Below are 20,158 nucleotides of genomic sequence, written 5' to 3'. Positions count from 1 at the left end.
AAAGTATCGGCCACCAAGACGGGCAACTACTGGGCCTACCAGTGGCCACAGGCCCTAGCTCTGCTGCAAATATATAAAAGATTATAATTTTATATTATAAAATGCATAAAAGATTATATATTTCTTTATATATAATCACCCCCTTGATATATAAAAGATTAACCTGCTCCGGTATCATCCTTTTATTTTTATTTTTATTTTTATTTTTTATTATTTTTTTTTTCCTTTTTTTAAATGTCAAAGAACACCTGTTGGGGCTGGAGTAATAGCACAGCAGGTAGGGCGTTTGCCTTGCACACAGGCGACCCAGGTTCGAGTCCCAGCATCCCATATGGTCCCCCGACACCGCCAGGAGTAAGTTCTGAGTGCACAGCCAGGGGTGACCCTTGTGCATTGCCGGGTGTGACCCAAAAAGAAAAAAAAAAAAAGAACACCTGTTTACAAGTATCCTTAAGATTTCTGTCACCTTTCTCCCTGGCACGCGCACACGCACGCACACGCACGCACACACACACACACACACACCTGCATTGTGGTGCTCATGCACTTTGGCACAACCTTCACTTAAAAAAACCGAAACTTTTAAAGAACAGAAAGTGAGGAAAAAAGCAGAAACGAGAGTAGAGAGCCTGGCTCCTGCTTCCTCTTTCCCTGGCCCTATCAGGGACGTCAGGTCCGCGGCCCCTCTGGGAGTGTTGCCAGGCAGGCTGAGCCCTCCTGGGGTCCCGGTGACTCTGGGGGATGCAGGGCTGCAAGTGTCCAGAAAGGGTGAAAAGAGAGGGTAAACGTACAACTTGGGGTGATCACCAGGAGGAAGAGGGGGCACGGAAAAGTGAGAAGGTGTCAAGCACAAAGCCTTACAGTACTGTACAGGGCGGAAAGGTATTTGAAAGCGCCTCTCAGAGAGGCAGGCGGCGGGTAGGAAGGAAACGGGATCACTGGTGGAGGGAAGCGGACTTGGGAGAACAGGGGTGGGTGTTGAAACACTGTACTCCCCAAGCCCAATCACGAATAGCGTTGGTAATTTAAGGACCAATTACAAAAAAATAAAAGGGAAAATGAGAGAGGGGTAAAGGGAGGTGGGAGCTGCTGAGGGGCAGCCTGGGGGGCTCCGGCAGGTTAAATAATGGTCATTTCAAACCCCTTGGAGAGCTTTTCACCTAATTAAATCACCGTATCACTGTCATCCCGCTGACCAACGATTTGCTCTAGCGGGCGCCAGTAACGCCTCGATTCATCCTAGCCCTCGGATTTTAGCAGCCTCTCTTTACTCGTTCTTCCCAGCGTTGCTGACCTCTTTCAGGGTAAAGGGAATGAGACCCATCCTTGTTACTGTATTTGGCATATCAAATACGCCACAGAGAGCTTGCCAGACTCTGCCATGTGGGCAGGATGCTCTCAGTACCTTGCCAGGTAAATACAGGGGGTAATCATTAATTTGACATAGTTCATTTGAATAACATTTAAAAAAATTTTTTTTTGCCTTTTGGATCACACCTGGCGATACACAGGGGTTACTCCTGGCTCTGTACTCAGGAATTACTCCTGGTGGTGTTCAGGGGACTGTATGGAATGCTGGGAATCGAACCCGGGTCGGCTGCGTGCAAGGCAAACACCCTACCCGCTGTGTTATTGGTCCAGCCCCTGAATAACATTTTTAATTTGTAATAAATGTTAGCAATTTTCCTAGTTCACTTAAAATAACCAGAACAAAACAATCACTGATGTATTTAATGTAGAAATCTAAAATTTTAAAGGGAGCTCCAAATATGAAATAATGGGGGCTGGAGTGATAGTACAGAGGGTAGGGTATTTGCCTTGCATAATGAAGACCTAGGTTCTATCCCCAGCCCAGCATATGGTCCTTAGTGCACTGCAAGAATAATTCATGAGTGCAGAGCCTGGAGCATCACATAGCATTTTAATGCTATGGAGGGTTGAATCACCAAATTGTAAACAATAATTTGGAGATTCGAATATCAACCACCGGCAGTCCATTTAGTACAGGGAGGCAATTGTGAACATTTCCACTGTTAAAACTACTCTAATTTCAGGAGCTACGGCCTTTGCCTCTTTTAAAGTCTATCTCTTGCCTACCTTTTCTACAGCAAAAAGACTGATGGAAAAATATTTTTCCAATAAACTTTTTGCTAAAAAAAAAAAAAAGATTAATCTTAAGAGCACTGTAGTCCCGGGGCAGCCTGTTCCACTAAAAGGCTGAATGAAGATACAGGATCTTCCCAGGCGGCCTGACCCTTCAGCATTGTCTCCCCGGTCCTTCTAGATACCCGGGAGGGGAATCTGCTGGGGCTCTCATGTTTTCCCGGATGGAACCCTAATTCTCACTTACAAAACTCCAGTGGGGCGCTATCAAAGAAAGGGACCTTCCCTCGGGGTTGACCCTTCCTGGGGCAGTCCACTCTGGAGGTGCCCACGTCTCCTCGTGGAGGGAGAGTCATCTGCTCTGAGGTGGAGTGACAGGAGTGCGTTCTTGGGCTTCTTACACCTTCACCACTCACCACCCTTTCCCCTGCCACACACACACACACACACACACACACACAAGAAATGTGACATGCGCCAGAAGCCTAAGGCTCACTACGAGTTTGACTTCATCTTTGGTCATGGCTTGTTCAGACATCTTTTTTTTTTTTCTTTCTTTTTGGGTCACATCTTGCAATGCACAGGGGTAAGTTACTCCTGGCTCTGCACTCAGGAATTACTCCTGCTGGTGCTCGGGGACCATATGGGATTCTGGGAATCGAACCCTGGTCGGCCACATGCAAGCCCTACCCCCCCCACACACACACCCACCCAGCCCCACTTACTTCTGTGACCCATGCAGTCAAAGCTCCGTGAAAGCGGGGCAGTTCTCTCTGATCCCGCCTCGCCTAGTGGGGGACCCTCTGCCCAAAGCCAGCTCTGGCTTTTGGGAATGCATCTGGCAGTGGGCAGCTCTGCGGCTACGGTGCCAGTGGTGACGCTCCACAGACAGGAAATGTCCCTTTTCCTGAGATGCACGACTGCTGAGTGTGGCCCAGACGGAGTGCAGGAGTCTGTCCCTTGTTGCCTCCAGCACGAGAGGCAGCGCTGGGGGTCCTGGGTGTGTGGGAGGGGGCTGGGTGGAGGCTGAGGCCTCAGCAGAAGACTCAGTGCTCTGGCCTCGCCCTGCCGGGCTGCTCAGACCTGCTTGGGACCAGGCAGTGCTTGGGACTCCCTGGGTGTCCCCACGCAAGACACGTGCACCATCTTCCCTACTACTTTGTTTAGGGGCCACATCTGGCAAGGCTCAGGGATCACTTCCAGCAGTGCTGGAGACCTCTGAACCATCTCTACGGCCAATGTCTGGGATTTATTTTGCTTTTGGGGTCACAACTGGCAGTGCACAGGGGTTACTCTTGGCTCTGTACTCAGGAATTACTCCTGGTGGTGCTCAGGGGACCATATGGGATGCTGGGAATCAAACCTGGGTCAGCCGTGTGCAAGGCAAATGCCCTACCCACTGTGCTATCGTTCCAGCCCCTGTCTGGGCTTTTTAAACAAACAAAAACGTGTAATTGTTGAGTTTTAAAAACTCTTCTATAATTTTTTTTGGGGGGGGTCTGAGGATCCAAGCCAGGGTTCATGTATCCAAAACATGTACAATTCTGGTAAATTACACTCCCAGTCTGAAATTATTTCTTGGAGGTTTTGGGCAACTGTGGCTCTGTGCTCAGGAGTTGCTCCTGGCGAAGCTCAGTGCCAGGCCTCCTGCATGCAAAGTGTTTGTTTAGCCCACTAAACCCTCTCCAGCCCCTAATATTATACCCAATCCTTCTACCACTGAGTTCTCTCCAGCCGCTAATATTATACCTGATCCCTCTATTTTCTGACACTGAATGGAGCCCTAATTTTAACAATGGGTTGAAATGATTTCTTCTAGTAAACTATGATATAGATAAAATAATGTCTCATCTGTTTTTTCCTCACCATAGTTGAAAAGGAGAAAGCAAACTCAGTATTTCCTGGAAAACACCAACACTAAACATATTTAAAAACATTAAAGCAAGGAAGCCTGACACTTTAGACAACTAAAGTTTCAGAGCATGGACTTTTTTTTTTTTTTTTGAGTCACACCCTATGATGTTCAGGGTTACTCAGGCTCTGCACTCAGTTATCATTCCTGGTGCTGCTCTAGGTACCATACGAGACGCTGAGGACTGAGCCTAGACTGGCGTGTGCCCTACTTGCTGTGCCATCTGCCATCTGTCCAGTCCCATCCAAGAGGTGACTCTTGGGTCAAAATACCAGATAGCAACCTTTTCATTGCATTGCATTTCTCTACCTTCATCCTGAGACCGAATTTTGTTCATTCTGTCCCTGCAAGTCCCTTATTATGTCCCTTTCATACTAAGTCACCTTCAACAAACCTCTTCTCCTCCCCATTTTACAGCCCATCACCCACAGAGTGGCTTTATGTGTATTTGTGTGGGGGGAAGGGGTGGTCAAAGGGATGGAGAGGAAGTGGATTTATGCCACATCCTGTGATGCCAAGAGCTATTACTGCCTCTGTGTTCAGGACTGACCCCTGGTGGTGCTCAAGATACCCCGAAGTGCTGGAAATGGAAACACAGCACTCTAACCACTGCTCGCTCTCTCTGGAGAGTGGGCTTTATTTGCATCCTTGCCTTCTCTCCCCTCCTGCCGCTACAGGGGTTTAGAATGCCACTTTTCTGTATCTTCTAGCAGTCCCCACATAGGCTTCAGACCAAGGAATCTAATCTCAGGGCCTGTGTGTAAAACACATTGTGCTGAGAAGATTGAAAGGTGCCATACCATAACATGTAAACAACAACCCCCCCCCCCCAAATCTGTTGCATCTAACATGCCTGTTTATTAAAAAAAATTATCTTGCACAAAGCAATATTTAGCATAAAGCACCTGTACCTCTCTCGGCTGAAGAACAATTCTGTGTATTGGGATTTTTAAAAAATTTTTTTAATTGTGCTTCCTGTCCCCCCTTTCTGTTTTGATGTTAACAGTGCAAACATCCGTTATCTTACATCTTGGTGCCATCCTTCCCTGTTCTGGCAAGAGGGAATGTGGAATGTGTTTTGTCCTGATGCAAATGCAGTCCACTCCCAATTGTTTGAAAGTTTCAAGAAATACACGGTCTTAAAAAGACTGTAACAGTCTCAAAGCACAAGCTAAAGTGAACTCCCTTTGATGATTCAGGACTCAAGGCATCAGAAAAGTTATATTTGATCAGTACATGATATATAATCGCAGACTGCCACATGCAGAGGGAGGTCACGTCAGAAACAGGGCAGCATCCGGCTTTGCAGGCTGGAGCCCAGAATTGAGCCCTGGCACCGCATCCTGCTGAGCAACAAGACTGGACCCCAAACCAAAGAAAAATTGGAGAAGCACTCACGAGGCATCTGTGAGGGAAGCCCGTTTTCATGACCATGCAGACTCGGACTGAGGCCTGATACTCGCATCTCAGACTATCCCGTGTGTAGTAGTGAGACGCCACCCTTCATCCCCTCTCCCCACCCCCCATACCAGGACCTGGGCCACTAGCTCCAAAGGGGATTGGGTATGGTGCACTGCGGTTCCCAGCACTAGGCGATTTCTAACATCTCAGATCAGTTGTTTCTCCTGGGGCCAGAGAACTAGTGCAGTGGGCAGGGTACTTACCTTGCATGTATCTGACCTGGGTTCAATCCCTGGCATCCCATATGGTCCCTGAGCCCAGCCAGGAGTGACCTTTGAGCACCACTGGGGACTGGGTGTGGTTCAGACCACCCCCCCCATGAAAGATAAGGAGGTGTGAATAAGCATTCCCAAAACATATACGATGTCATTGCCTCAAAATAATACACTTCGCCCTCTGCACCGGTCCCCCACACCCCACTGTTCTCACACTTTACTCCTGTCTCTGCGCTCAGGGATCACTCCTGGTGGGATCGACCCCGGGCCATCTGCATGCAAGGCAAACACCCAACCTGGTGCACTCTCTCTCAGCCCCGCAGATTCTTGCTCTTGACCCCTTTGCTTGTCATCGAGCAGGAAAGACACCTGGGTCTCTGCTCCTCTCTGGCAATGCTCAGAGCATACACCTTACTCTGCTCATGAGTACAGCAGCTTTTTTCTAGTCATCATTACTCTGGTTTGAGCAGAACCTGGTCCCAGATGGCCACAGACTGAGAGAGAGCCCAGGAGCATGGAGTCTCTAGCTCAAGTCCCTACTCAGAAATGGGGCTGGGCGGTATCCAGCTGCCTCTCAGTGGCTGCCAAAGCCCACATCCCTTGCCCAGCCATACCCAGCAGTGTCCCCTCCTCACCACTGGCACCACTGTGGTCCCTCTCCCTTACGCCTGCCACTCTTACACAGATCGGGGTCACAAAGCAGATTTCAAATGCGCATTTCTTTAATTTAAAAAATATACACAGGAGCAGCCATGTGTCTTACATAGGAATATATACATTAACAGAGCAGTTCTTAAGAGTTTCCCCAAACCCCTAATATATCAATTTGAAATGTATAAATAAAATCAGAGTGTTTTTAAGTTAAAGCAAAATCCCTGAAGCTACTAGATAGGATAGGATTGTTTCCAAAATCAAATGAACGGAGAATATGAATATGGTTTGTGTTAAATACGGTTTATTGTTAGCTTTATTGCCTATAGTCTATAAGATGCAACTTTATTGTGCCTTTGCAAACAGGATACATTTCTTTAAAAACTGATCCAAATGTTCCATACATATAGCTCTATATGATAGATTACAGTGCAACACTATTTTTGTTACATAATTATAGAAATACTATAGAACCCAAGAGCACAGGGTAAGCAAAAGAAATACAATCCTGAGCCATCTGAACAAGATGATTGGGTGAAATCTTTTAGTGTAAGTTCAGAAAACACAGAGAAGAAAACAAAATACATGCACACTGCAGTTGTGAGCAAGATGCGTGAACCGGCGGTTCCCAGAGGCCATAGGGCAGCAGTGAAGTCCCAACGCATGCGCACTCACTCACAAGCCCGCTCTCCCTGCTTCCCTCCCTCCCCCATACATTCACTCCCATCCCCCTTCCCCAAAGAAATTATCAGGCACTGAATCCTAGTAAATCCCATGTCTGCCTTGCTGGAGAGCGGTCAAGTGACTGGCCAAGAAAGAAAGAGCGTAGAGCCTCCCCCACACCATGAAGCAAAGCCTGTGCTCTGAGCCAAGTCCAGCTGCTTCTGCCTCTTTGGACGCTCAATACAGTTGGAAACTGTAAAGGGAAAGGTCTTGAGAACAAAACTTTTTTGTTTCCTCTCCCTGTGTCTCAAAGTTAAAAGTCACAGCGGAAAACTCGCTCTAAAACTAATGGGCTGCTTCACCTGCAACTGAAAGAAACGTGTCATTTTATTTTTGGTATCTATTCCACTGGTGTTCAATCAGAACAGTTCATGAAGACTTACTCTTAGCTGCTGCTGGTACTACTGTACCGCATAAAACTTGCCACCGCTGGGGTAGACTTATGAAACACCAAACCGCCTCTGTGATCCTTGCAGACATTTCCGCAAGGCCACAGAATTCTAGTGTCACCAAAGATAATACACGTAAAGTAACGAAAGGTATTTGGTCTGTGTCTTCGCCTGACACATTCTGGTGACGAAGCTACCAAACCATGCTTCTATGCCTTCCCTGAAAATAACCTGAGTCTGCTAACTACACAGACTGACCAGTGTGACCGTCAGTCTACTTAGTCAGAGGGTGAGCTGGAAAACCAGAGAGTTAACGTCGACCAGCAGCTGTCTTGTGCATGTAATAAGAGGTCTCAGTTTCTGCAGTATCTACTGTCCCAAAGACTGAACTCATTGAGGTGGCAGGAAGTCATAGCATAAAGAACACTCAACTCAAACTACAGAACAGGCGGGACTACCTGGAGTGAAAAAAGGATCCTCATTCCCCACGTAATACGTGGGTTTTAGTGTCTCTGTATATATCAGCCACTATGGAAAAAACAAAATATTTACTTCATAACTCTTATTTTCAATTAATTGCTCATACACCCACAAAATACTCACGCACCCTATGAATATGAGGTGACTCTTTTCTTCAAAGTCCTTAAAAATCAAGAGGCACCAATACCCGTTCATTTTTGTATTAGAAGTCTCATAATCACCACTGAAACAAAAGCGATGGCATTGTGATGGTCACACAATGGAGAAAGAAGACTGAAGACAACCGTAGCCACTGTACTTCAGCTTGAACAGAAGCACAGGTGCACTGGCTGAGGCAGAGTGAACGAATGTGACAAAAAGGTCTGAGTGATTCAGCATAGTCCCATGGTCTTTGTCCATGACCCAAAAACTACTTAGGAATTGCTTCCATTAAGAAGCCACTCGGAAGTCCTGTTCTCTGTGGATAACCTTAAGGAGCCTTCGCTTTACTGTGAACTTAGGGAAGTGGAGGCGCGTGGGTCTCAGCAATGGCGTGGCAGCTGGTCCACTGTTGGCAAGTTCTTCCAGAGGTGGGGGCACTTCGTGTGACTGTCACTCGGCATCTTGGTCTGATCTTTCCAAATCCACCCCTCCTTCACATTCAGCCTCCAGTGAGCTTAAAGTCCATGCGTTTAGTTGAAGGTTACAACACATCATTCTCACTTTATATGATCAGCTCAACACGAAGTTTAGGCCCTAAACTCTGCCCAGTGGGACTATAAAGACCTTTCACGGGAAGCTGTAAAATCAAACACGTCATTTTTTTTTAAAAGTTTCATTAGCTGCACAGAAAACTGTCAACAGGACTGCCAACATTGGGACAGGAAAAAGCAGGAGCCTGTTTCTGTCCTTGAAAGTGGCCCAAGACAAGTGTGTGAAAAGTCTGGCCACCAAAATATTCACCTCCAGCCTCTGTTCAAACCTTGTGTGACGTCTGAATGTTGTGTAGGTGTTCTGAATGGGAAGGTGAGAAATTTGGCTTAGCAAAAGGGAAATTGCTAAGATAAAATAAAATAAATAAATAAAATAAAATAAATGATTACACCATTTTTCCAACCTCAGACAGGACTATGTGGAATAATCTGTCCCTTCACTCTGGGCAGGCAAACAGCTGCGCTTTGTTCTCTTTCTTCAATTGCCTGAGTGGTCAGCGTGGGGATTCCAACAGGAAAGCAGGAAGCCGGGGCAGAAGGGACGGTGCAGCCAAGACTGAGCTGGACGAAGCCTGCTCTAAGCAGGCTGAGTCCCAGCCCAGCCCCAAGGCATGAGTAGCCCCCCAGCTACACCGAGCACCTGGCGGCAGCCTTCCCTGCACACCAACACCACCGCGCCCAGGAAAACACTCAGGACAAATCATGCAGCCGGCAGGAAACTGCAAGTGCCACTGGTTTTTAATTCAGTCAGCACCAAAGCCTCGCCCCCAATTGTAAAATGTGAAGGGTTTCTCTTTTGCTTCTGTGTTTTTTGTTTTATCATGGTCAAGAATGTTTTCCTCTGTTAGTATGCAGTTCCACAACTGTTGAGATAAAGTTGCAAAATATTTGGTGGTTTCCACACAACACTCTTCTCCTACTGAAGTAACTTCATGGGTTTAAATCAGAATCGCATCCTCCCACAGAGAAAGACTCTTACACATGGCTATTCCCAGACAGTGCATTCAATGAAGATACCTCCCAAGAAAAAAGATTATTATCCATATCCATAAGAATAATATAGATTCACAGTCAATGAGATGATGCACTATGCAGGAGAGAGGATTGAGCAGCATACTATTCAAATACAAAAAAAAAAAAAAGCAATAAGCATATTCCACACTACAGAAAATCTGCTAGCTTCTATAACATGAAGGATATAAAGTGAAAAGTCTGGCAACTGCATTAGGGTCTGGAACATGCGTCCCTCCAGATACACAATATCCTGATGCTGGTGCGCACGCGCAAGCGCACACACGCACACACACGTGCGCGCGCGCACACACACACACACACACACACACACAGTGTGTGCACGCACATGGGTGCAGGCACGCACATCACTGTGTCTGCAAATACAGGTGCAAGACAGAGTCAAGTCCTAGAGGCAGAGTTCAGAGAACAGGACTACTAAGAGAGCAAATATCAACTTAACACTTCTAACTTCAGAATTTCATTTTATTGAACACACTTCAAACAAGCACCTCTCGGCAATAAAAGCAAAGAAACAATAGTGCTCCTTCCGCTCTGACCTAGTGGAAGGCTTCTCACAACCCCCTGCTGAAGTCAGAGAGGTGTTAACAGGGCAGCCTGCTGGCACCCAAGCAGGGCTCAATGCAGGCAGGCCGACTGCTGAGCGCTGGAGCAGAGGCAAACATCAAAAAGCAAATTGGGAATCTATCACAGCTTTCTTCCTTAAGCAAAAAGAAAAAAAAAAGTCCAATTAGTTTTAATCACAATTCAGTTTTTTTCAAGCCTTTTTGGGAAGAATTTTCATTTAATTGTGTATATACAGAACTGGAAATAAAACTTTTCCACAAACATTCTCAAGGCTTACAATTATCAAGAACACGACGAAAGTAAAAGCAGGAGAAATAGTAAACACATGGCAGGGAGGTCAATTTCTGTTTCTGCTCTTAAAAAGTAAAAAAATCACCATATAATTCAGTACAAAAACCTGCATTGAATGACAACTGCTGGTGTAGTTACTTGATCAGAAATGAAGACCAAGAATAGAATAAAGCCCTATGGTAATATTCATCTGAAGCACTCCCCTCAGTGTATGTGAACACTACAATGTTGGCAAAGTTTCTGGAGCATTAGCTTATATCAACACGGGAGTCCTTGGTTAGCTGCATTAAATGGAACATTCTCTTCTGAAATGCACCCAAAATTCAGTTTCACTTACAAATTGCTAAAGTTATTTCTTCAGAAAAATATCTGCTTGGCATCTCCTGGACTTTGTTCCATTGGACAATATGGACATTTTAATCTAAAGATAAGAAAAGAGAACAACACGAATCAAGGTACAGAAATCAGCCGGTGGCATTCAGTTTTCATCTAAATCTAGAGCATCTTTAACAGACATACACGCTCACACGAGGCTGGCTATATTTTGCTTTCTTCGATTTATGGTGCCTTTGCTTCACTTAAGAACCAAGCTTCTGTAGGGTCACAAATAAACAACATCCAACCAGGATCCTAAACTGAAGGCTCTTTTTTTCTGTTGTTTGGTTTTGTTTTATGGGATGTACCCAGTGTTGCTCCGGGCTGGCCTCATGCAAGGCAAATACCTTAACTGCTGTTCTATCACTCCAGCTCTAAAGAAATCAGTGAAATTGTTTCATAAAACAAAAAAATTTTTTACTGAAAATTACTTTTAGAGTTTCAGATGGAAATCCTGTTTTTCTAATTTTCAGTTCACACTTGTCTCTAAGTGACTTGCCACAAACCTGATGCCAGCTGCCGAGACAAAACTCTCCTGCAGCCCCGCAGAACTGCCTACATGTGTTGTACAGGGCACACAGCACCAAGGGCTGTGTGGTCTGAACTAAGACCAAGAGCTGGCACTGGCCTGATCTGCACTCCGGGCCGGGTACTGAGCAGAAAAGGCCTGCATCCCTAAAAGTCCCGGCCTTCTCCGAAATGCAGGACCTCACCAGGAGTTTCAATAAACATCAATGAAAATATGCTGACAGCTGCAAACAGGATCCCAAAACTGTCCTAGGAGTTGAGCTCACTACCTGGAAAAATCATGAACATCTCTAACCTCTGCTTTAACAATTTGCATTCTAGGGCTGGATGTGGCGCAGGCACAGGTGTATCGAAAGGCACAGGCACAATGAAATGCTCAACTTCTAAGTTCTAGCTACCTTCATTTATCCTCAGTATCTCTTTGCTTCTTCTATGTTCCAGAAAAAAAGAATATATTAAAAAAAATTATTGGGGGGGGCTGGGGATGCCTCACAATTTGTTACTCTGCGCTCAGGGAACCCTAGGTAGTCTGAGATCGAAGCTCAGACTCCAGCATATAAAGTATGTGCTCCATTCAGTCTACTGAGTTTCTTTTTCTTTCTCTCTCTCTCTCTCTCTCTCTCTCTCTCTCTCTCTCTCTCTCTCTCTCTCTCTCTCTCTCTCTCTCTCTCTCTCTCTCTCTCCCTCCCTCCCTCCCTCCCTTCTTCCCTCCCTTTTCTCCCTCATGCACTCTCTCTCTGGCCCCTGAAAATTTTTTACTGACATTTTAAAAAGTCACTTACTTGCTACCATTAAACATTTTATTCAGGGCATCTCTTGATATAATATGACCACAGACCAATTTCATGGGAGGATTGTTATCTGTTGTTTGTTGACGAAGAATAGGACAGGCAAATATAGAGTGATACCAGCACTTTTTACCAAGATCTACTTCAATCTGTTAAAAATAAAAAAGAGAGGTTAGATCTCACAAGCCAGCATGTACGGAACGGCAGAGAATATCCGTCTCATCTCCTCTGCAGAACAGAACCTCCTGTCGCACTTTCCTAACCAGCTCTGGTATTCAAAGTAACACTTCATGATTCTAAGCTAAACCTCAAAATTGCTCACTACTTCCAATCAAACTCAGACTCAGAATCAAAGGCAAGGGACCGCTCCAGAGGTCACACTCAAAGCTGTTGTAATATGTCCAAGAGCAAAACCCACTGGAAATCTAACTGCCCCGTACATAAGCATTTAGCTCGATGATCGAATTCAGTACACACAATTGCATGGAATATAAACCAAACATGTGAGCTTTCCCACAGGAATTTCCTGTGGGGAAAAAAAAAAACTTCCCAATTTTTGGTTTAGTGTTCAAAGAAACACCAAACACAAGGGCCTCAAGCAGAAGTTTTGGCTGGACTTCTCACAATGGTACATCAGAACCATGACATTATTAAAATGATCTATTTTTGTCAAGTTAAATGCAAAAATAAACCCCCAAAACCAAAAAACCCTATGAAATCCCCTAGCAGGACCGTTAGCATGGGACAGAGGCTCTGTAAATCTAAGTTCTACTTTGTTTCCTTCTAAATAAAGCTGGCAATCTAAATATGTTACCCGAACTCTTTAAAGAAAGAAGGTAAAATGAACAGGAAGTATGTCCAGGACATCACCTCCACTGTTCTACAATCCTCGCATATGGGCTTTCAAGGAAGATTCTGGTCTTAGTTTGCTCTGTACGTGAGGGTCCAAGGTGCCTGCAATGGAACTGGAAAACTTGCAGGCACCTGCCTCTGCAAAGTCAGTCACAGCTCAGACGTTCTCACTAGCTCAAGTGAGTAGCACAAGAGCTGGGGTGTTGCATGTGTCCTGACCACACTCAGGCCCGGGAACGCACCTGTGCCTCTGATCAAACCTGATCTGAGACAAGCTGGGGCCACCAACTGCCAAGAACTACAGCTGGAAAAACAAGGCAATGGCAGATAACCCTGCAGAAAAGCAGCAGAGAGCCAAATGCCTATTTTAGCCCCTTAGGGTCTATGACACGACAGTGACAAGAATGACTGATCATTGACCGCTGCCGAGATGTGACCCCGGGGGCCGCACGCGTGTGCAGCTCCTCCGCAGCTGCACCCGCGTGAATCCAGACCCAGCTGAACCAACTACAACATGGACTGCTCTTGCAGATTGTTTCCACTAAGCTGCGAGCCCATGCCCGCCCGGGAGGGGAAAGGTATTTCTCTCTCTCGCCTGTCCCTTCCTGGGGATGAAGGACGTGGGGGCCGCCATATTATGATGACCACAGACAGGATTTTATGACAAAAACTGCAGCAAAAGGACGCGAGGGTGCTCTTGGGAAGGTGGGAGGCACTGGCCCCTCCCACCGCTGCCAAGATGTGATCCCGGGGGCCGCACGCCTGTGCGGCTCCTCCGCAGCTGCACCCGCGTGAATCCAGACCCAGCTGAACCAACTACAACATGGACTGCTCTTGCAGATTGTTTCCTGCCAGAGAACTAAGCTGCGACCCCATGCCCGCCCGGGAGGGGAAAAGTATTTCTCTCTCTCGCCTGTCCCTTCCCGGGGATGAAGGGCATGGGGACCGCCATATTATGACGACCACAGATAGGGTTTACAAGCTTGCAATGATCGAATATCCGGAAGAAATCTCCCTGGACTTAGTTGTTAAAGTACAGAAATACAAATACATTTCTCTTCACAACAGGTCTGACTCTAGTGGGGTGCTCCTAATAATAACGGTGAGGTTTGTGTTGAAATATTGAATGTAACCAAAGTAAATAGAAAGTAAACTGAAATTTATCAGTTACAAGGCGAGGGGGGTGCGGGGGTGGGCAGGATGGGAGGTGTACTGTGGTGTTTTGTTTTTTTTTTGTCTTTGGTGGTGGGATATGGGCACCGGTGAAGGGATGGTTTTTTCAGCATTGTATGACTAAGACTTAAGCCTGAAAGCATTGTAATTTTCCACATGGTGATTCAATAAAATAAAATTTAAAAAAAAAAATTTTTTTTTTTAAAAAAAGAATGACTGATCATTCCAGGCAAGCTTTCATGCTGTCAGAGGCCCAGTGGAAACACATACACCCATGACCTTCCTACTCCATGTCATGGTGGTTATGGCAGTAAAATCTGAGGACTGATGTGTCCCATATTATTCTAAGCATACCTATGTCAAAGGGATGACTTTAGTTAGCAGCATGTACCCACTCTAACTGGTATTAGAAAAATATAACCAGCCCAAACCATCATCTCATAAACATCAATGCTTAAGATAAAACTAAACAAACAACAACAATAATAATAAACCAAAATAAAGCCCCACTGCTTTTCTGTTGTGAAACTACCAGAGCATGAGAGGCCTGCCAGCAGAATTCCAATTCAGTGAGCAAGGCGTCTGGGGAGAGCTCAGGGGCCAAAGTGCCTGCCTTGCAAGGTCAAAGCCAGTGAGGCGGACAGTTCCAGCCCCAGCACTGCCCCATATGCCTGAGTGCGATCTCCTGGCTCTGCTACCCGGGAACCCCAGGGCCACAACCAAGTGTGTGACACCCCTGCCCCCTGGGACCATGAGTGCAAGCCCTGCAGCCAAGGGTGAATGACCTCTAGTCATTATGTCATTAGCAGCAGAAAGAAGGGAAAGGGAATATACACCCTTTTAAAAAACATTTTTACAGGGCAAGATAAGCACGGCAACCATGTTCTTTCAATGGTAAGAACAGTGACATACCAAAAGAAAAGTAGGACTCACCGGCAGTTCATCTTTCTGGTTCCAGACTCCAGTGCACTGCCTCTGCTCAATCACAGCTTTGATGTTAATTAAAGCTGGCAGCGCCACACAACCTGCTGAGAAGCTGGGCACGCAGAGGAGAGAATGTCAGGGCCAGGCCGAGGAGCAGACAGCGTGGTCTGGGAAACGGCAGTCCCCGCCAATTCTTTGCAGGGAGGGCCGGCCCTACCGCATCTGTCACGGCGCACTCCACCTGCGAGACCAGTGATACCCCCACAGGACTGATGGTCTAGAAAGTGAGTGGGTGCTCACCGCACGGCAGCCATCCATCACTCGGCAGTAACACTAATGGCATTCCTCTTTTCTCAGGGGTGGGACTGCATCGTGTCAGGAATCAAACCCAAGACTCCCGTGTGCAAGGCGTGTGCTCTGGCTCCTCGACCTTCCCCCCAGCCTCACACTCCTCAGGGTCTTCTTGCGTGGCTCCTCCAGACGCTAGGCCCGGGGGCAACACTCATCTCTCAGACTGGGAAGAGCCCAGGGCCCTGAGAACTGCTCAGGGCTGTTCCCCGCCCAGCTGCACTCCTAAGGAGGCCCTCCCGCAAGCAGATGGAACCCTGACAAACGGCAGCTAATTCACCTTTAAACAAATATTTCTTGTGGGGCTGGATCCATAATACATCCCAAGCAGGGCGCTTGCTTTGCATGAGGCTAACCAGGGTTGGATTCCGGGCCAGGAGAGACCCCTTAGTGCAGAGCCAGGAATAAGTCCTGAGCATGGCGGGGGGGGGGGGGGGGGGGGGGGGGGGGGCAAAAAAACTCAACACAATCCTTGTTACAATATTAAAAATGTTCCTATTGTACCTGTGGCTTTTTGGGAAAGTAACATGGCTTACAATAGTGTTCTTATTTGTGCTTTAGGTACACAATGTTACTGCACCACACTTAACTCATCTTTGTATCCACACAATGCTGGTGCATAGGGATTAAAAACTCTTGGGGAGTTAGAATAAGTAAAAAAGTATTTTCTTAAATAGGCTAATTAACTCTTTTCAGGATCTCATTACATAGGATCTCAAATAAGATTATTTTTATGGGTTACAGCTACCACTTATTGAGCCAGAAAATGACAGAAATAAAGTATTAATTGAAAAACAGCAAACACATTACATGGTACCACAAATAGCACATTATATGGTACCACAAAAATAACTATATTTTACAGAATAGAACTTGCTAGAAGAGTTGCACTGTTTTTTTTACTGTTTTGTTTTAATTTTAACAAGTCCCATCAATGTCTGGCTTAATGGAAGACAGCTGGTTCTTCCTCTCTCTGTATTTAATCTATTTTGTAATTCAGGCTCTTGTTGAAGTAAATTTAAAAACAAAAATCTAACCTCATACGGATATATAGTGTTTTAACTCTTAATAAAAATTTTTGTAAAAATTTATGTAATTTCTGCAAGCCACAATACCCAAAGGAGTGGAGGAGGGAAGGAGGGAGGGAGGGAGGGAGGGAGGGAGAGGGAAAAGAAGAGACAGAGACAGAGAGAAAAGCACCTGTCATAGAGGCAGGGTGGGGGGTGATGGGGGATGATGGGAGGGGACTGATGCTGGGAAAGTACATTGGTGGAGGGATGGACGTTGGAATACTGTACGACTGAAATCCAATTATAAAGAGCTTTGAAAAAAAAAATTAGAAAAATCTATATAATTTCACGTTCCTTTAAAAAAATTTTTTCGTGTCCTTTAACGTCAGACTGATTCTTAAGGAGAAATAAGCTGCTTAAAGTTAGAGGCAAAGTGGAATCTGATTCCCCGGCATTTAAATTTTTATAGCTCACTACAATAAAACCTTTTGTCCTGAATGAATCTTTTACTCATGCATGACTCTCATAAGATCTACTGAATGAAGATCTTTCAAGTGTGAAAACATTTCACTACGAAGTACCACAAAAATCAAACTGACTAGTATGACCACCAATCCTCACCAACTAGAAAAAAGCTATTTAATATGGGAAACTGTCAAGTTCATAATACTGGGTAAAAACTGCCCAATTTTCATTGTAGTTTGAAATCCTGAATTTTATCATTATGGGAAAATATACTATAATACAAGAGAAGCTGTTTTCCTTGATGTGACAAGCTCACTTCATTAAACTGTCCACCTAATAAACTTGTGCGAATTATTGTAATTTCTTTGGGTGATGTCTGCAAGTAAAAACTGTGTTAAAAAAAAAATCTTGTTTATTCGTGCATAACTCAAATAACAGAGATGCTTTTTCTCAGGAAAATCACTACACTTTAGCATAAAAGGCTTTACAAATTTTTTTTTGTTACAGAAAATATTTCTAAAGTTCACAGGTTGATATTTAATAAAACTAATATTTTTACTATTTCATCAAGAACCACAGAAAGTAGTGCTCAGGGCTTACTCTGGCAGTGCCTAGGGGACCGAATGTGGTACTGTGCACTGAACTTGGGTTGGCTGCAAGACAGGTGCCTAACCCGCTGTACAATCTCTCTGGCCCCAAATAAGTGTTCCTGCAAAACGGGCGAAGTGCATGCATTGTATGTGGGGGGGTCGAAGTTTAGTCTCTGGTACCACATAGTTCTGAGTACACCAGGAGCAACTCCCCGACAAGCACCAAGCTCGAAGGAGGCTCTGGGTGCTACCAGGTGTGGGCCCCTAACCAAAACAACCACATTCTAAAACTGCAAGTGTATGTTGATGAAAAAAGAGTGAATCCTCGCAGTGTTCGGGAATACTGCCATAACCCTGCCTGGCTGGCTGGCAGATTTCGAGCACAATGGTGGAGGAGGAAGCACTTTTGTACTGAGTACCCAGCGCCTGTGAATCAGAGGTGGCTTTTAGAAGGGACATTAGTGTCAAGGAACAATAATGGCTCCAGTGGACTATTAATAAAAGCAAGTAAATGATAACCTTCGAAGGTCCCCAACATGGTGGGCAACTTCCAAATAAGATAAAAATGGTGTGGGAGGTGGAGGGGGTGTTGCTTCCCTAATCTATGCTAAGGACCTGGCAACTTAACCAACTACTGTTTTTATTTTTATTTTTACTTATTTTTTTGCTTTTTGGGGTCACACCCGGCAATGCTCAGGGGTTACTCCAGGTTCTGCACTCAGGAATTACCCCTGGCAGTGCTCAGGGGACCCTATGGGATGCTGGGGATCGAACCTGGGTTGGCCGCGTGCAAGGCAAACGCCCTACCTGCCATGCTATGGCTCCAGCCCCACTACTGTTTTTACAGTATCTTTTAAAATACCAACTGCATTTTGTCTTCAGAAAGACAAGGGCTCTCTCAGCTTTGGACATCCAGAATTCACTAACAAAACTCAGAGCAATATGTGTGCAGTAATAGCAGGGACTCATTTCCATACCTGACGCTGAGTGGGGACTCCACAGAAAGCCCCAGAAGGGCGCACGCATCCCGGGTGAAGATGTCACAGATGTCAGCCCATTGGTTGGCATCAAGCAGGTGCACATACGGTGAGTTCTCGATCCCTTGTCTCAGGTAGACGAGACTTCCCATCAAAACCTGGATGTCTAGACAAAAGAAGCAGCAACTTAGAGGTGTGCTTGACCACGCCCGAGAGCTGAGTGCTAGGGAGCGGGCTGAGAAAGGCAAGGTGACCGACTGGCAAAGCCGAAAACGATTTAGTAAGGCCTTTAAAAGCCAGAGCCCTTAGTGAAGAGCTCTATTTCCCCTTTGCCCAAATTAAAGACTAGCAGAGAGAGAGAGAGAGAGAGAGAGAGAGAGAGAGAGAGAGAGAGAGAGAGAGAGAGAGAGAGAGAGAAGAGAGGAAGAAGAACTAGTCAGTACTCCAGCACTGACATCTGGGGGTTTCCTGTGCCACCCCCAGAGAACCCACAGGCATTTTGTTGTGGCAGTAACAGCAGCGGGAGGGGTAGGGCGAGGGCAATATGTGCTATGCCTTTCCCATATCTCCTTTTAGTTTAATATGAAAGCCTTAAAAATTCAAATCTCTTTCTGACCTCTTGGTTGAAAGGAGAGAGTTCTACTTCTGGTCCAGCGTCCACCAGAGAGCCTTTACTACGACTATCAACTGCTACTGTCTTCATTTCCTAGCTAACATGAATAAACTTAGCAAATAAGGTAAACTTAGTAAGTCGTGGTTGTAGGCCTGTCCCAAACAATGACCCATCTGACTTCAGACTCACCTTTTTGATGATTTAGGGCGAACGGCTGAAAATTTTTAGCGTACTGTAGTGCCTCTCGCTGATTCGTAGTACCGCCCATTAACAAGCTAATAAAATAAAGTCTGTGTAGCTTAAATTCCAAGGAACTGTTCTGGGCTATGAGCATTTCTCGATTTGATACCGCCCACCTAAAGAAAAAGCACAACAGATTTTAACTGTCATTAAGAGCAAAGACGGTAGGCAAAGGAAGAACGACTGGAAACCTAGGAACACAGCAGAAGGATCTAGTCTGCCATCTTGTGGCGGCTGGAGGGAACACGGAGCTGTGGGTCCAGTGACTGAAAACAAGCCAGCATCACAGTAACTATGCTTGAAGAGGTCTTTCAGGCAGTGAAAGGGGGGAGAAAATTAAGAGGCATAATTGTTGTTACTTAGGAAGATTTCACACAGACACAAAACTGATGATTCGCATGATAGATCTGCATATGTGGCCAAGGTGGAGCAGGTGTCAGACGTGACACTTGTTCTCCATTCCTGAGATCCACTACTCCTTTCCTGCTAAACTGCCAAGTTTATAAATGAATCCCACATGTCTGCACTATACCATCTATTTTTAAATTTGTTAGGCTCAAGATTGTATGCAACTTTCTTTGGAATTAAAGACAGTCAATAGGGGCATTTACACCCCAAGTGTTCTGTTCTCACCTGCAGAAAAAGCTACATAATCTTAGTGGGTTTTAGTTTGCTCACACTCTACATAAAAAAGATTTAGACAAACACTATGCAAATGAGAGAAAAAATATTCTGCTTTCAATGATACAAGGTTCTGTG

The 20,158-nt window shown here is 45.5% G+C and overlaps 1 protein-coding gene across 2 annotated transcripts in view; it reads right to left on the bottom strand.

Moving 5' to 3' along the window:
- Positions 1 to 6,391: 6,391 nt before the first annotated feature.
- RMND5A (required for meiotic nuclear division 5 homolog A) overlaps positions 6,392 to 20,158 on the bottom strand; it is a 72,391-nt gene continuing 58,624 nt past the window's right edge. The window contains exons 5-10 of one of the 2 annotated variants that reach the window (XM_055120862.1): positions 19,349 to 19,515; positions 18,547 to 18,712; positions 15,166 to 15,268; positions 12,202 to 12,356; positions 10,854 to 10,937; positions 6,392 to 10,359 (exon numbers count right to left, since the gene is read on the bottom strand). In XM_055120862.1, coding sequence (XP_054976837.1) covers positions 10,874 to 10,937; positions 12,202 to 12,356; positions 15,166 to 15,268; positions 18,547 to 18,712; positions 19,349 to 19,515 — 655 coding nt within the window. In that variant the 3' untranslated portion in view covers positions 6,392 to 10,359; positions 10,854 to 10,873. The remainder of the gene's footprint in view (positions 10,360 to 10,853; positions 10,938 to 12,201; positions 12,357 to 15,165; positions 15,269 to 18,546; positions 18,713 to 19,348; positions 19,516 to 20,158) is intronic. The other variant, XM_055120863.1, reaches the window with a different exon arrangement.

Source organism: Sorex araneus, chromosome X (assembly GCF_027595985.1).
Source record: "Sorex araneus isolate mSorAra2 chromosome X, mSorAra2.pri, whole genome shotgun sequence".
In the NCBI taxonomy this organism is placed as follows: Eukaryota; Metazoa; Chordata; class Mammalia; order Eulipotyphla; family Soricidae; genus Sorex; species Sorex araneus.
The sequence above is the reverse complement of the archived record's forward strand: the minus strand, read 5'-3'. Positions and strand labels throughout refer to the sequence as shown.